The 15,672-nt window shown below is 37.2% G+C and overlaps 1 protein-coding gene across 1 annotated transcript in view; it reads left to right on the forward strand.

Moving 5' to 3' along the window:
* trappc9 (trafficking protein particle complex subunit 9) overlaps window positions 1–15,672 on the forward strand; it is a 213,192-nt gene that overhangs the window by 103,100 nt on the left and 94,420 nt on the right. Inside the window, exon 17 of the mRNA XM_084130741.1 lies at window positions 2,170–2,288. Within this exon, the coding sequence (XP_083986867.1) occupies window positions 2,170–2,288 (119 nt within the window). The remainder of the gene's footprint in view (window positions 1–2,169; window positions 2,289–15,672) is intronic.

Consider the following 15,672-nt stretch of genomic DNA (forward strand, 5'->3'; position numbering starts at 1 on the left):
CTTTATATAAAAAGATGATTCATTTATTTTGAGAATTTAATTTTGCGCTTTTTTTTAGCAATTATTTAGTATTTTATTTATATTTATTTTATATATATATATAATATTACAATAATGACAACTCTTAAGCATGGACTTGCTACTACCAATAGATACATAGCCGCTGCTGTCAGCTTGTGAGACATGCTGACGCTGCATAAATAGACATACACAACTCCCATAGCAGATCTAGGCAGGTGGAGCTGGGGGAGGTGGAGGGTTTCAGAGGAACTCTGATAGCGTGCTACAGGACTAGATTACAGCAAACACTGGACCAGATTATTTAAATATTGATCAAGCGATCTCATTGGCTGCAGGATCAGCAGAGGCCAGTCAGCTTGTGTCATGCAGTAATGATTTGATTCCTTGCAGATTGCATGTAAATGACCTTTAAGTCTGTGCCCTCTAGAGTTTCATGACTGAACTCGATGTACAGTACATCTTAGCTCCGCGTGTAACTCTCTTAGCTCTGCCCTTCTTCTACCTCATGTCACTCTGCTAGCTTTGACCTGGTGTCTGGGCATCTGAGACTTGTAAAGTTTGCAGGAGACATTACGACATATCGTGCCAGACACTCTTGAGGGGAAGTGATGTCATTTCAGAGGCCGTGGGACTCGTAATGAGGACCATAAGTTCTCTCTGTGTCGTCTTGCCTTTCGAGTGGGAAAACACACACACTGACTAGATCTGTCCTGATGTGTGCTTCTGTGTACACTTCTCTTTTACTACGCAGCAGAGGGACAGCATTTGAAAGATGACTGTGGCTTAGGTGTGAATCACAGAAGACATGCTTTTTAATTAGAATAGTGATCAGCCTCATTTTCATACATGCATTTTTCACCTGGCATTTCTTCAGCTCTTCTTCTTCTTCTGTTGAATGTCAGAATCCATCCGAGTGTATTGAAACATGTGCGTGAGATACGGAGAGCAATCTGTGCACGACAAACGCTGCGATTTACCCTCATTATTCTCCTTCAGACAGAGCCAAAGCAGGTCAAATCCAGAAATGTCACCGCTACAGAAAGACCTTTAGTTAGAGCAATGGCTCTGTGGCAAACAATGCAACATCCATGTTTCAGCATAGCTGCTTTTTATTTATTTATTTATTTATGTATTTATTAGTTTCTTGACAGAAATGTAATTACCAAGTGATACAGAGTAATTAATGAGATTTAGGCATTTTTTCCTGTAAAAATTGGCCTTTAAACGTGGGTTTAAAAGTTGATTTGAAGCATGTGGGGACTTTTGTGAGAATTTTTGAGTGTTGCAAATATTTTAATAAATATTTTGAACTTTTTTTTCTGTTTGAATTGATTCACAGAAATAAACTGCGCTTCCCAACACCACCACTGATGTTTAAATTAGAGACTAGATTAAAACAGAATTAATACTATTCTGACACAATCAATAAGAAACATGTTGTCCGAACAATTTTGCTTAATTTTATAAAGGCAGAACAATTATTGCAGATATATGATGAATATGTCATATATCACCCATCCCTACTGCAGCTGATGTCACACGTGTGTGTTCTTTAGCTTCGTGTTTTTATGTTCTTTCAGGCTTGCAGACCATTCCTGCAGTCTGCACTGTTTAAGTCTGTGTTGATGAAGGTATCATTCCTCATATTTATGTCCCGTTTCTAAAAATAACCCAGGCTGTTTCTTGCTTGAGTGAATTTGTGTGTGCGTTTATGCGTTTATGCCATTATCCGTATGTGCTGGAGAGATAAAATGTATCCACCTGAGTGTGTTCCAGAGATCTGCTGCGGCACACGCACTCCGTCGCCTTATTTATTACCGCGCTTTTCCACCTCATCATATTTCAAACTGTCACGTTACGGATTTTAATTTTATTTCGAGCACTAAACACCGGACAAACAGATGCGCTGAGAGATAGAAAGGTGGATGGAGAGAGAGGTGGAGAGGAAAGTGTTTGAGCGATGTTCACATCCTCTGAATGTGAGGAATTATGGCTGTATAATAGCGTCCTCCCTTCACATAAGTCATAAAAGATAGTGATCTCTCTTTCCACTTCCCCTTCTGCCTCCTCGCAGTCTTGTTTCTCAGGCCTCTGGCAGCTGTGTTCATGCACGCCGTATGTCTAATGGATATTGTTGTGTGGTTTCAGATGGTATCAGTGTAACAGGTCTGCCCGTCTCCAGCCCGCTACGGCAGGTCCTAAAGCCACGCTCCGAAAATAAACCAGTCGGCACTGACGCCAGCAAGAACGAATACAATCACGTCAAGGTAGGAATTCTGTCCTCGAGCTATGCACGCTTCATTTTTCTGCTCTAAAGCTATATTACACGTCATTACTCGAGTCTAGGGCACATGTTAGTGTACTAGACAGGTGTGATGCTGTTTTGATGGTTACTTGGGTTCTAATTGTGGCATCACACTGAAATGCTCCGCCCACATATAAGTGTTATAGAGTGCAACAGTGCCTGGCCACTTTTTCAGCGCCGTTGGTTCTGGAAGTATTTTTATTTATTTTTTCATTAATTTCTCCTATAGGGATTTTAAAGCGTTAAGCCATGAACCAAGCCAGCTAGCTATGAGGTGGATCATAACACTACACACTTTGATTTAAAGCAAAAAAAGTATTTGAAAATCGGACAAAAATACAAAGGCACAAGATTGTGAACTTAACAGCTCTAGTGATAGTAATAACTACAATCCCATGAAGCACTGCGGGTAGCATAATTACATTAAGAACAATTAAATCTATTCATTTAAAAATGTTTTTATATAAACAAAACAATATATTTTAAGTTTATTGCAAAATATGCATATATATATATTCAAATATTCAAAAGTATTTTGAGAGTGTAGGTAGAGATTACGTAATTTGCTGTGCTTCATGGGAGTGGGTGGAGCTAACGAGATCTTTCGCCTCAATTTACTTGTTTCAACTCTGATTGGTGGAATTTTCTGTACGGCATCTTGGGTAATGTAGTTTTCACCTCAAATTCTGCTGTTAAACAATTATTTTAAACCCAAGTTGAAATAATGTGGGCTGGCGTCTTCAAATGAGGCAAATACCATCGATTAACAACCTCGTAGCTCGCAGTAAGGTGGTCTTTAAATGTTTGTTATCATTAAAAAATCAATTTCCCAATGGAGCAAATGAATGGAGTTTTTACTTCCGTAACCAGACTGTTGCTCTCTATTGTGAATAAGTTTTATACTAATTCTGCTCTGTATAAGTGTGCACTAAATATCAAATTATGTTCTGATTGGCTTTTTTGGTGAATCACATTGTTTTATTCTGTGTAGCAGTTGTAAAAGACTATTATGATCATCATCTCCCTTTGAGAGTGTGTGTCTCTGTCCATGGTGCTGACATTTGTGTTGGTGAGAGTGTGTGTGTCTGTCCATGGTGCTGACATGTGTTGGTGAGTGTATGTGTCTCTGTCCATGGCACTGAAGTTGGTGTATGAGTGTGAGTGAGTGCATCGCTGTCCATGGTACTGAAGGTTATGTGTGTGAGCTAGTGTGAGGGTGTACATCTCTGTCCATGGTACTGAAGTTTGTGTGTGTGAGCTAATGCACCTCTGTCCATGGTGCTGAAGTTGTGTTTGTGTGAGGGTGTACATCTCTGTCCATGGTGCTGAAGCCTGTGTTTGTGAGAGAGTTTATGCATCTGTCTCTGTCCAGGTGTGTGTGCGTGCGTGTGTGTGTGTGTGTGCATATGTGTCTCTGTCCATGGTGCTGGAGTCCACACGTTTTAGTAGAATTTCAGATTTGCAGTTGAAGTAGACCTGTTGGTGAGATTTTAGTTTATATGAGGGAGGAGGAGGAGGAGGAGGAGGAGGAGGAGGAGGAGGGGGGGGGGGGGGGGGGGGGGGTGATATTATTCATCTAATTGGTAATGGAGGAATGAACCATCATATGAAGGATTGTTCACACTGACAATAATTTGCAGTTGCACTAAGACTGAAGGTAATTCATTTTCAAAGTTTTTGACAACTTGAGTGCATCTCAAAAACAATTTCTTTGTATTTTTGTTGACTGTTTTAACATCTTTAAAACAAGATCAGTTTACTAGGCTTGTTTACAACATGGCATATGATAATAAGTCTTGTTTTTTTTGTGGAGAAATCGACCTAAAGTTAATGAGATTGATGCTTAAAATGCACAACAAAGAAAACATGTTTATTTTAAAAAGTAATTTTCCCTCCAGGATGCTAATTTGAAGAGGCAAGAAAACTAATTTTTCGGCGAATAAAATTGAATATGATTTTTAGCCGCAAAACACCTAATTTGTGATCAGATTTTGTGGAAGATTTTTGCAGTTAAGCAGCACACCAACAGCATCAGGACATCCAGCCTCAGGTTTGCCCAATAGCGACCGTCATTACAGCGACCCACTGTCCTCCAGCGACAAAATCACTGTCATTGTGATCGGGGCATGAGACTGACAATCCATCTACCTCCATCCCTCCTGTCATCACTGCATAATTCAGTGCCATTTTCAACAGACAGAAAGAGTTTGAGGATGCCAGGGTGAGAGAATACAGATGCATCCTGAATTGAAACAAGATGAACAGGGAAGCTAGAGAAGTAATGAGAGGAGGAAGTGATGAGTGACAGGTCACATCGACGCTGCAGGATATATCCCAGCCTGAGACGCTCTGAATGTTTGAATCTGGACGAGCTGAAGGTAATCACTTCTGCTGCCTGACTGACAGCATCCGACTGCGACTCACAACAGGAAGTGTCTTCACTCACTTCCCCTCTCATAACCCTATCAGCACTGTCCACAGAGAGAGAGGGAGGGAGACGGATGGTGTCCCGGCCCTCACTATCTCCAAACAGCTTAACAGTGAAGAGGAGAAGTCTCCAGCTCAGCTGTTTCCAGTGCAGCTTTTCTTTCTCATTGTCCTGGCTGGGACTGAGGGGTGATAAAGGAGAAAAAGAGAATCCTGTCCGCTCTGCCGGGCTGGTCGATAACAATATGAGAGCGGATTTAGGCTGTTGGAGAGGGAAGATTAGGTTTAGATACCTGAGAGAGTATTTGTGTATGTTCGAGAAGAGAGTGAGCTTTGCTAAGCAAACATCTCTTATTATTATCAGTGTTGAAAACAGATGTGTTTTTTAATATTATTGTGACAACCATGATACATTTTTTTCTATGATGAATAGTCGAAAAGATCAGCATTTATTTGAAATAGAAATATTTTGTAACATTATAAATTCTTTACTGTCCCTTTTGATCAATTTAATGATTTCCTGCTGAATTATTTAAAAAAAAAAAAGTGGCAGACCCCAAACCTATGAACAATAGTGTTTGCTTAACTGCATCACTCTTTTTTACATTGATGTTGTGAGAAATGTACAGTATTATTACTGTTATACTTTTTTATGAATTAAATGTGTGTGTTTTTTCTTTAACAGTGTATTTTTATGTACTAGGGTTAGCTTTATATTAAAAATAGAAGAATTTGCTTTATTTTTTATCATATGAAGGTCATACAATTTTGCAATCATTTATTTTTGCTACTTTTTAAGTATTTTTTGTATGTATAGATAAGAATATACATGTTATATATATATATTTAAAACTGATAATCTAAACAAATAGTTAAAAAAATCATCTCCATTTCATAGTTTTTATATACATTTTCTAAAAATTATAATTGGTCGACTGCCGTGACAGTTTTCCTGTATAGTAAGTATACTTTTGTATATGTGTGAAGAAAACAAAGGCAAATTAAGTTAAATATAATTTGTGAACAGAATATTTTATTGCGTCTCTGAATAGTGTGAAAGTAATATTTAAATAGGGTGTATTTATGATAGATAAATGCTATGAAATAAGCCTCAGCAAGACAAAGGAGTTAACCAGATTTTTAAACGTACACTTTGTAACTTTTTATTTAGTTTTTTAGTCAATACATCATCAATCCTTCTCCCAGAATGAGTTTTTGTCTTACCCTGATTCACTATGGTAAGCTTATTATAAGTGTATATATTTTAGACCTGACAGAATGGTTTTTGCAGGAAATTTTGTACGTTACTCGCCCGTGCGGTGTGCGTGTCTTGTCATATCCGTAAATCAAGAAAAGTTGATCTGGCTACTTTGACGCGTGTCTGGTGTGGGAGTGGCATATTTTCACAATGAGCGGGAAAGGTTGACATGGAGCAGCTAAATCTCAAACCTCTGAGAATCTGCAGGCAAAAATAGAACATGACAGATCTCGTAATAAAACAAGGATCAACATCGGCTTGGCTTTTCGGAGATGGTAAGAATTGAGAGATTTGAAGTGTTGGTAAAGCTACAGTAACGGGTAAAGCTACAGTAATGTCTTCAGCTCGTCAGCTTGAGATCCTTTCCTTCTAAACTGGTTATATCTCTTAAGTTTTATGAGCAGTATCCATCCAATTATCCATCTCTCTCTTTTTTAAGCTATGAGAAAGAACCATATTCATCGGCACAGTCACGCAAAGCTGAAGCACAACCAAAACAATGTTCTTCTGCAAAATGCATGCAGGGTTTTCTTACAGCTAGAGAGCCAAAAGTTCCATAGTGTGCCTTTAAAAATGTTAAAAGTGCCCATGGTTGAAGAAACACCCTTGCACAGATCCTATCTTACATTTATTTTAAAGCCATACGAGGTGTTGCATCCACTTAAATAGCTGCTGGATCCAATTCCAGAGGTGCCAAATCTGGGTTCGGCTTGGTCCAGCACAAATACCAAAGTACCAAAGTAGAGCCTCCAAATTCAGATCATCTCAGCTATTTAATTTGTTGGAAAGTGTTGTTTGATTCACATTTGTACTTTTTATATATATATATATATATATACAGCGGGGAAAATAAGTATTGAACACGTCATCATTTTTCTCAGTAAATATATTTCCAAAGGTGCTATTGACATGAAATGTTCACCAGATGTTGGTAACAACCCAAGTAAGCCATACATACAAAGAAACAAACAAAAATAAGTTCAGAAATTAAGTTATGTGTAATAATGTGAAATGACACAGGGAAAAAGTATTTTATTTTATTTTACTGGTCGAGGCAAATTTATGGTGAAATTATTGTCTTTCCACTTCCGTATTATGGCCCCAAAAGTGCTCACTGGACCATTCAGAAGCTTAGAATGGCGCCTATAACCAATGCCATCATTATGTTTTGCAACAATTAGGTTGCGAAGGTCTTGAGACAGCTCTTTGCTTTTACCCATCATGAGATGTGTCTTGTGTGACACCTTGGCAATGAGACCTTTTTGTAGGCCATCATTTGGGACTGAACCAGCTGTTATTAATTTCCACTGACAGGGGGCTGGATTGCTTTTTAATTACTGTAAGTTTTCAGCAGTTGTCTTGGCTTTCCATGCCTTTTTGCGCCTCCCTTTCTTCATGTGTTCAATACTTTTTCCCTGTGTCATTTCACATTATTACACATAACTTAATTTCTGAACTTATTTTTGTTTGTTTCTTTGTATGTATGGCTTACTTGGGTTGTTACCAACATCTGGTGAAAATTTCATGTCAATAGCGGAAATATATTTACTGAGAAAAATGATGACGTGTTCAATACTTATTTTCCCCGCTGTATAAATATTTTATCTCCTTAGTAAGATAAAGGAGCATGCATGTTTGTTCAGTGATTATTTTGTCTGAATTGATAGTGCTTCTGGGAACCAATTAGGATGCAGTACACCAGCTCTGTTTAACATGAATTTCTGAAACTCATTCTGCAGATTTTTCCTATCAGATGCCATTCATTTGCACAAATTAAGGCAGTTTCTTTTCATGCCGATTACAACCTGTACTTGACTCCATATGAATCATATCTCATTTCCAGACAGACTTGAGTTCTGATGTCAAATGGACTCTCTCACTCCCTTCTCTGTCTCTTTTTTTTCCTCTATAGGATATTTGCCTCCACCTGTATTTTCTCAGTGTTTTGTCCTCTGCTTTAGAGATGTTGAAAACGGCACAAGCTGCTTTCGTCAATGTTTCTTCAACCAGACGGTGAAGAAGGATTTTAATAATTCCTCAGATGGCGCTGGAGGGAAAGTCTTGTTTCAGTTCAGTAGATGAATGTCTGGTTTTCGTCACACGTGTGACCCCTGACAGCCCCTGCGTGTGAATGCGTACGCTACAGCACGATGTGCTCGTGACAGATCCTGCGGGGCACAAACTCTTAAATTAAGCTGTTTGGTTTCGACACGCTCCGCTGCGTTTGTGAGTTTTCAGTCTGTCCACACGAGCGCACACACGCATGTATATTTTAATATTAGCCTCATGATTAGTTTGTTTACTTGTTTTGAGCATATAAAGGAAATGAAAAGCACTCTTTTTCCCATCAGCGGCTGATATCCAGATCTTTTTTATTGAAGATGAGCAGAAACGTCATTTATGCAGTCTGACATGCTGCTCTGACTATCCATCTTCACACACACACATAGATGTACATAACTAGAAGCCACCTTTTCAGCTTGCTAATGCATCAGCTTTTGTTGTGATGGTACATTGATTCGATCACTTCTAATGAAATCAGCCCATAATGGCGCTGTTGTTAAATGTGAATGCAGATTCTAGGCATATATATCTATGTACAGATGTGGTGCTAATTCAGACATCTTTCTTTCTTTCTTTCTTTCTTTCTTTCTTTCTTTCTTTCTTTCTTTCTTTGAAGTTACAACATTTCCTTCAGGCCTGTGTGTGTGTTTTAATTTAAAGCTCTAAAGTCCAAACACATCAGTGATATGAGGAGATATTTTCACAACAGACTCCATATATGAGTCACGCTGCACCTGGAGGCTTTCCAACTGTGTGTGTGTGTGTGTAGCAATACTTTGGGTACCACATTGTCCATAGAAGTGAGCTAAATCTGGCAAAATCAGCATTGCTCAAATAAATTATTTACATTTTAAAATATATTGAAACAGAAAATATTATTTTCAATTCTACTAATATTTTACAATATGACTTTTTACTCATGTACTATTATTTATTGTTGTTTTATGCTAGTTCAGTCATGTTAATTTACAATTGTATTGTTAAAATATGTTCGTATAGGAACTGAAGCTAAGATTAGTAAATGCTGTGAAAAAGTTTAAAGGTTTTTTATAAAGAAAACTTTATAAAAGACAATATGAAACAACATTAACAATGCATGAGTTAGGGTTGCAAAATGTGACTTAATCATGAAACAGAATATTTTATGGGAAATATTATAGCACAGGCATTTTGGATTTGATTGTATATAGTGAAATGTTAGACAGTTGTAATACATTTAATATGAATTACATTTTAATATTATTTATATTATTAATAATTTAAATTAAAAATATAATTTATATTTAAATATGTTTAAATTATAGTAACTATATACTATATTAATATAATTTTTCTTTGTGATTTTTATTTTTTATTTTTTATAATGCACTAATAGGCACAAACAGACCAGATATGTTTGATAAAAATGTAAACAAGGTCAATTTTGATTTCAAGTTGACTTTAAACTCAATTAATTCTTATGTCTTTCCATTATTTATGAAGGTCAAATGTCATGTTTGTGTGTATCCGTCCTGCTGAGATGATCTTTAGAAGACTTGGTTGCATTTGCGCTTGGTTGCACTGCTAAATTAGAGTGTGCATCTAATGTCACTTCTCACTGAATTGTAAAGCTCTTTTATTTTCCTCTTCAGACCAAGAAGGGTTTTGATTTCTAATGCTGTTGGAGTCAAAACACACACACACACACACACACACACACACTTCAAATGTATTACTACATTCTGCGCTTTTGAAAGAGGGTTGAAGCGTAGTGCATCTTCTCGTGCTCGTCTGTGTGTGTTTGTGTGTGTGTGTGTGTGTGTGTGTGTGTTCCCCTGCAGTTGGCTGCTGAAAGTGCTTACACAGTAGTCAGAGCTACAGAATAACTGCCATACATCATCTCACAGATGAGCTGCCAGACACACACACGCACAGGCACGACTCCAGCTGCTGATACGGATCTTCTCCTCTCTCTTTCTTCCTCTCGTTCGAGTGATCACATCACTTCCCTCTTCACAGCGTTTAACTACCCCAGCTGCCCCTCTCAGACCCACATGAGAGAGTGAATCACGGTAAACTGGACTGAACGAGTGTGAGAGATGGAGTAAAAGAGTGTGCTTTAGTCCTAAGGAGCATCTATCTATCTATCTATCTATCTATCTATCTATCTATCTATCTATCTATCTATCTATCTATCTATCTATCTATCTATCTATCTATCTATCTATCTATCTATCATAGTTTAATACTTTGGTTTGTTATGACCAATAGTACTGGTGTGATACTTGTCTTAAACACTGCTTGCAACATTGTATTTCAGCTGTGAAAACATCAATCACACATGATTAAATACTGTAAGTTTCAGAGTTCAAAAAATGCTTTCTACTTCAAAAAGAACATTTACTGATGCCAAGCTGTTCTGAAACTCTCTGATGTATGATATCTGAATTTATGATTTATGATTGGATGTCGCATGGTGCTATGTTGCTCATTTCACCTGTAAATGGAGTCTTTCCTAAAACAAAACTTTTTTTTCTTAGTCAGACTCAGAGAAAGTGAGGAAAATGCTCACGAAAAACTAAATTTGGACTTTTTTTGGTTCAGAAACTCAAGGGAACACAAAAAAAGATTGCCAAAAAAAAAGCCTTTTAACATGCACTCAAATTTCTTTTTTTAGCCAACCAGGAGACGGAAAGCCGTTTAAGACAGACGTTAAATGAACACTAAAAGTGGCAAGTCTGAAAATAAACAGTGAAACTCTGTCGAGACTCTGAACGCACCATCTGCGTCTCCATGGAAACACTAGCAACACTGCACGGCGCTGGAGTGTGTGTGTTTAGGACTAGTTTTGTGGTGTTGTGTGTTAGAAAACACACACACACACACACACAGAGTTGTCTATTTGTGTGTGTATATGTGTTTGTTCCAACTTTATGTGCCTACAGTGGCACAATGAATACAATTGTATCTTAGCAACAGGCAAACTTGGCATTTTGGGAGTTTCAGATGGGTGGCATCAACCCTCAAGAAACGAAACACATGCACACACTGTTACCTAGCTGTCTGAATGAAGACTTGCCATACACATCTAAATAGTTGTAATTACCACAGACTAACCTATACCTACTGTATCTCTCCTCAGAGTTGTGACTGGCTAGGACTGTGTGCAGTTTTGTCTAAATGTGTCAGTGTGTATGCATTCAATTGTGTGTTTTGGCTGTCTATATACAGTGTGTGTGTGTGCCAGTGTTTTCTGAAGCCCTCCGCTGCTGCTGAATCTCCAACAGCACTGCAAATGTGAGTTTGCATGCTGGATTGGATTTAATGGGACAAAAAAAAAAAAGATTATGCATCACAAAATACTTGTGAGAAGAAAAGTCTTCTATTGAGTTGCACCCAAAAACAAAGATACAGCACAATTCTTTTAATGGATTATTATAAAAGACTCATAATCTCAGGGATAGACCTTATTCACAGCAGCTCCATATTTTAACGGGAATGAAAGCGAAGCTGTGAGGGATAGTCATACATCTCTTCAGTGGGTTGTTCTGCTGATGAAACGCTGCTGCAGATATCTTTCTGAGAAATTTCAGTAAACAAAAAAAACCCAGACTACATGAGCTGTGGAAAATTATAAGTGATCTAGGAGCTTTATATAGCTTTTTACAGCAGATGCCATTGAAAACACGGTAAGTCTATTCCTCACAGCCTCGCTTTCACACCTGTCACGTCCATTGGTCTACAGGTCTATTGTTTTGAATCAGTCTGATGACTCCTTCACTGAATAAGTTTAGTTTAGTCAGAATGGTTACTGAAATAATATTTGACTTACTGAAATGTATGTATGTGTGTGTATATATATATATATATATATATATATATATATATATATATATATATATATATATTACTGTAAGTATATTGTGTAGTGTTCCAAATGTTAGGGTTAATTGTATTTTTTTTTTTTTTTTTTTTTTTTTTGGGGAAATTGGAAATTAAATATTTTATTCAGCCCATTAAATTGACATTAAATACATTTATAAAATTACAAAAGATTATTTTAAGTAAATTATATTATTTTGAGTCTGAATACTGAGTCTGAATATTTCACCAAGAATACTGAAAATAATGTATCACGGTTTCCACAAAAAATATTAAGCAGCACAACTGTTTTCAACATGTTCGATGGATGGATAGATGGATGGATAGATGGATGGATGGATAGATAGTTGTGATTGTTGCTTTGAGCATATCTTTATGCTGTGTGCATCTCAGTCCATATGTGTAATCTGGCCGAACAGACCGAACAGACTTCAATATGCTCACACACACACACACTCTCTCTCTCACACACACACACACACACACACACACACGCACACAAACAAGCACACAAACAAGCACACACTCTCATTCATTCAGTCATGCGTGTGTGTGATTTGATTGATGGCTCTGTCTGGCTTGTTTGTATTTTACATGGATGGATGTGTGTGTGTGTGTGTGTGTGTGTTTTGTATGAACAGCTGGTTTCTTGTAGGACAGCAGACTGTCACTGAGAGAGCGAGGTTTGAATGCTTCATCACTATTATTATTGCTCATTCTTAGGGTTAACAATTGAAACCTTTGTTTGAAACATCTAACCCTAATGCCCTGTCCACACATCACTGAACTGAATTGATAGTTGCTAATAGACGCTTAGACTTTTGCTTTAGACTTTATTCAGAATTTCACTTTGTGTTGGTGATGCTTTTTTTTTCTTTAAAGAAATGTATACTTTTATTCAGCAAGGAGGCATTCATTGATCAAAAGGGCCTTTTGTGTGAGTTAGTGCCAATACAATTGAATATATATTCATATTTCTTGTTGCTAATAATAAGCATGTGGCAGTGCATGTCATGATTATGAACCTCACAATTTCTACACTTTCTGATGTTTTAAACGAATAGTTTTTAATTATTTACTTATATTCTGTATATACTCCCCATGAAGTTGTCACTCAACCACAGCCTCTCACGTGATTTGCTGCATCGCTTCACTCCTCATTTGCATGAAGTTAACCTTTTCTTAGCATTGTTGCAGCACTGAACACGACCACATCGCAGCACTATCAGTCATTGGTGTTGTTGACTTGACTAGATCCCGCGTGTGTGTGTGTGTTGTGTGTGTCAGGGGGAACATGATGCCACAGAGAACTGCTTTTACAACATAAAGGTCACTAGAGGCCAGTGCTGATAAACACATCTGATAACCTGCTGTTATCAGGATCAGGTCCACACGCACATACACACCTCTTTTTCAGCCAATCTGAGAAATAGCCCATAGAAACACTGAAATAAGCAAGATAATTCACATCCTTTCTGTCTTTCATACACATATTATATAAATAGAACAGCTTAGCTAGAGATGAAAAGTAAGCAGTATTTTAGACCAATGTTTCCCAACCCTGTTCCTGGAGGTGGTGAACATGATTTCACAATAAGGATAGGGTAGGTATGCAATGATTGGACAAATTTTATGGTGCTACGCTTTCCACAGATGAGATATATACATACATTTAGACCACTTTCCTTAGCGATTGCTCTCAGGCTGTTAAGAGACTCCACCAGCATAACAAATGTTTCTGGAATAAATCGCCTACCCTGCTTTTAAACAACCGAACACTCCAATCAACCAATCAGATTTGAGGGATAGGTTTTCAGTTAATGTCAAGTTTAGACTTCGAAACTAGGGTTAGATGCTTCTACACCATTCTTGTTCCTCTATTATTATTTCCCTCTGATTTCTGGGATAAGTTATGGGTAGGGGTAGGGTTAGGGTTAGGATCAACAAAAGATGTTAATGTTGTAGTATTGGTGTGCCACCAGGAACAGGGTTGGGAAACACTGTTTTAGACTGAGATCAAGATGGATGTGACACTAAGACAGAGACTGACAGCAGTTTCAGCACAGCACTTTCGCTTATTTAAACACTTCCTGAAACATTTTAGTATGGGTAGTTCCCCCCTAGGATGGGACAATATTGTTTATATACTTTGATGTTGCAAACACATCTGAAAAATACACTTGAGACGTGCTTTATGTAAATTCTCCTGATTTACACTAGTTTTGTAGAGCCAGGTTAATTGACTATCAATCCATACTGCAGTTTATTCTGATAAAGAGCTGCACACTTAGACAGGAAGAGAACATTTGATTGACATGTAGCAACCAGAGTTATTTTCCTTTGAGAATATTTATAATTTTATCATATGAAACTGATGACATCACAATAAAATGGCTTGGACTAGTTCTCTACCCCACTCTGTGGTCTCTGATACAGTCTATTAACTCTTTAATGTTCCTGTTTATCTCAATTTAGTGACAATTCATTGGAATGACTGTTGGAGTACAATATTGCAAAAGCATTACAGACTCTCTCTCTCTCTGGCTCTGTATGGTAATGGTCTGTTAGGAGCGTCAGTGTGAGGATGTAAATGAAAATGTCAGAGATCTTTATGAAGTGTATTGGATTTCACATCCTCCTCTTGTAAGCCGTAAAACTCTGCAGCCTTAATAACTGTTAGGACATGACTGAGGGGCGGCAGACACTTCAGAAGGGTTAAACCAACCTTATTTCTCCTGGTTAATATTCTAGCGGTGCCGCAGTGAAATTAGGGCCGTCTGAAAGCTTATGGCACTCTGAGGAGATTCTGAGATGGTCACCTTCACGCTCCTACTGGAGCTCTGAGCAGATTCATCCAATTCATCCTGAAGGTCTTTGCTGTGTGTTTATGAAACTGAGTCTGCCTTCATTCATTTGTATGTTTGTTCATTATTCTCTGTTTATATATTGATCTGTTTTCCATTCATTCTTTTTAAATCATTTTAGTTCATTCATTCATTCATTCATTCATTCATTCATTCATAAATTTAATTCACTCATTTGTTTTATTCATTCATGCATGTGCTTGTTCATTCATGCATTTCTTCATTAAACAATTTTTCATTTGCGTCTTTGTTTAGTAATTTGTTCTTTCATTTTATGATTTATAACTTTATAAACTGGTTTCTTTCAAAATTCTTACAAAAATGCATCGCTTTGCTTCAGAAGGCCTTTATTAACCCTTATGGAGTATGGATTACTTTTATGATGGATGCTCTTTCCTGGGCTTCAAAATCTCAGGTACCATTCACTCCCATTATAGAGCTGGGAAGAGCGAGGATATTTTTAATATAACTCCGATTGCGTTTGTCATTTACACCTAGGATGGCTTAAGGGTGAGTAAATTATGGGATCATTTGAATTTGTTTGGGTGAACTAACCCTTTAATTCATTTGTTTTCTTCATTTGTTCGTTGTTTATTTGTAAATTTTTTGTACATTCATTAGTTTGTTCATTTGTACATTAATTAGTACATTACCTTCATTATTTTATGAATCCAATAATTAATTTATTGTTTTGTTCATTTATTCATTTTTTTGTTCATTTGTTAATGTTTAATTAGTTCACGTTTTCTTCATTTGTTCATTCATTTGTTCTTTTGTTTGCTTGCTTGTTTGTTCATTTGTACATTCATTCATTTGAATCATTATATTATTTATTCATTCCTTTGGTTCATTCATTTATTGATCTCTTCATT

Source organism: Abramis brama (genome assembly GCF_963993115.1).
Source record: "Abramis brama genome assembly, chromosome: 12".
Lineage (NCBI taxonomy): Eukaryota > Metazoa > Chordata > Actinopteri > Cypriniformes > Leuciscidae > Abramis > Abramis brama.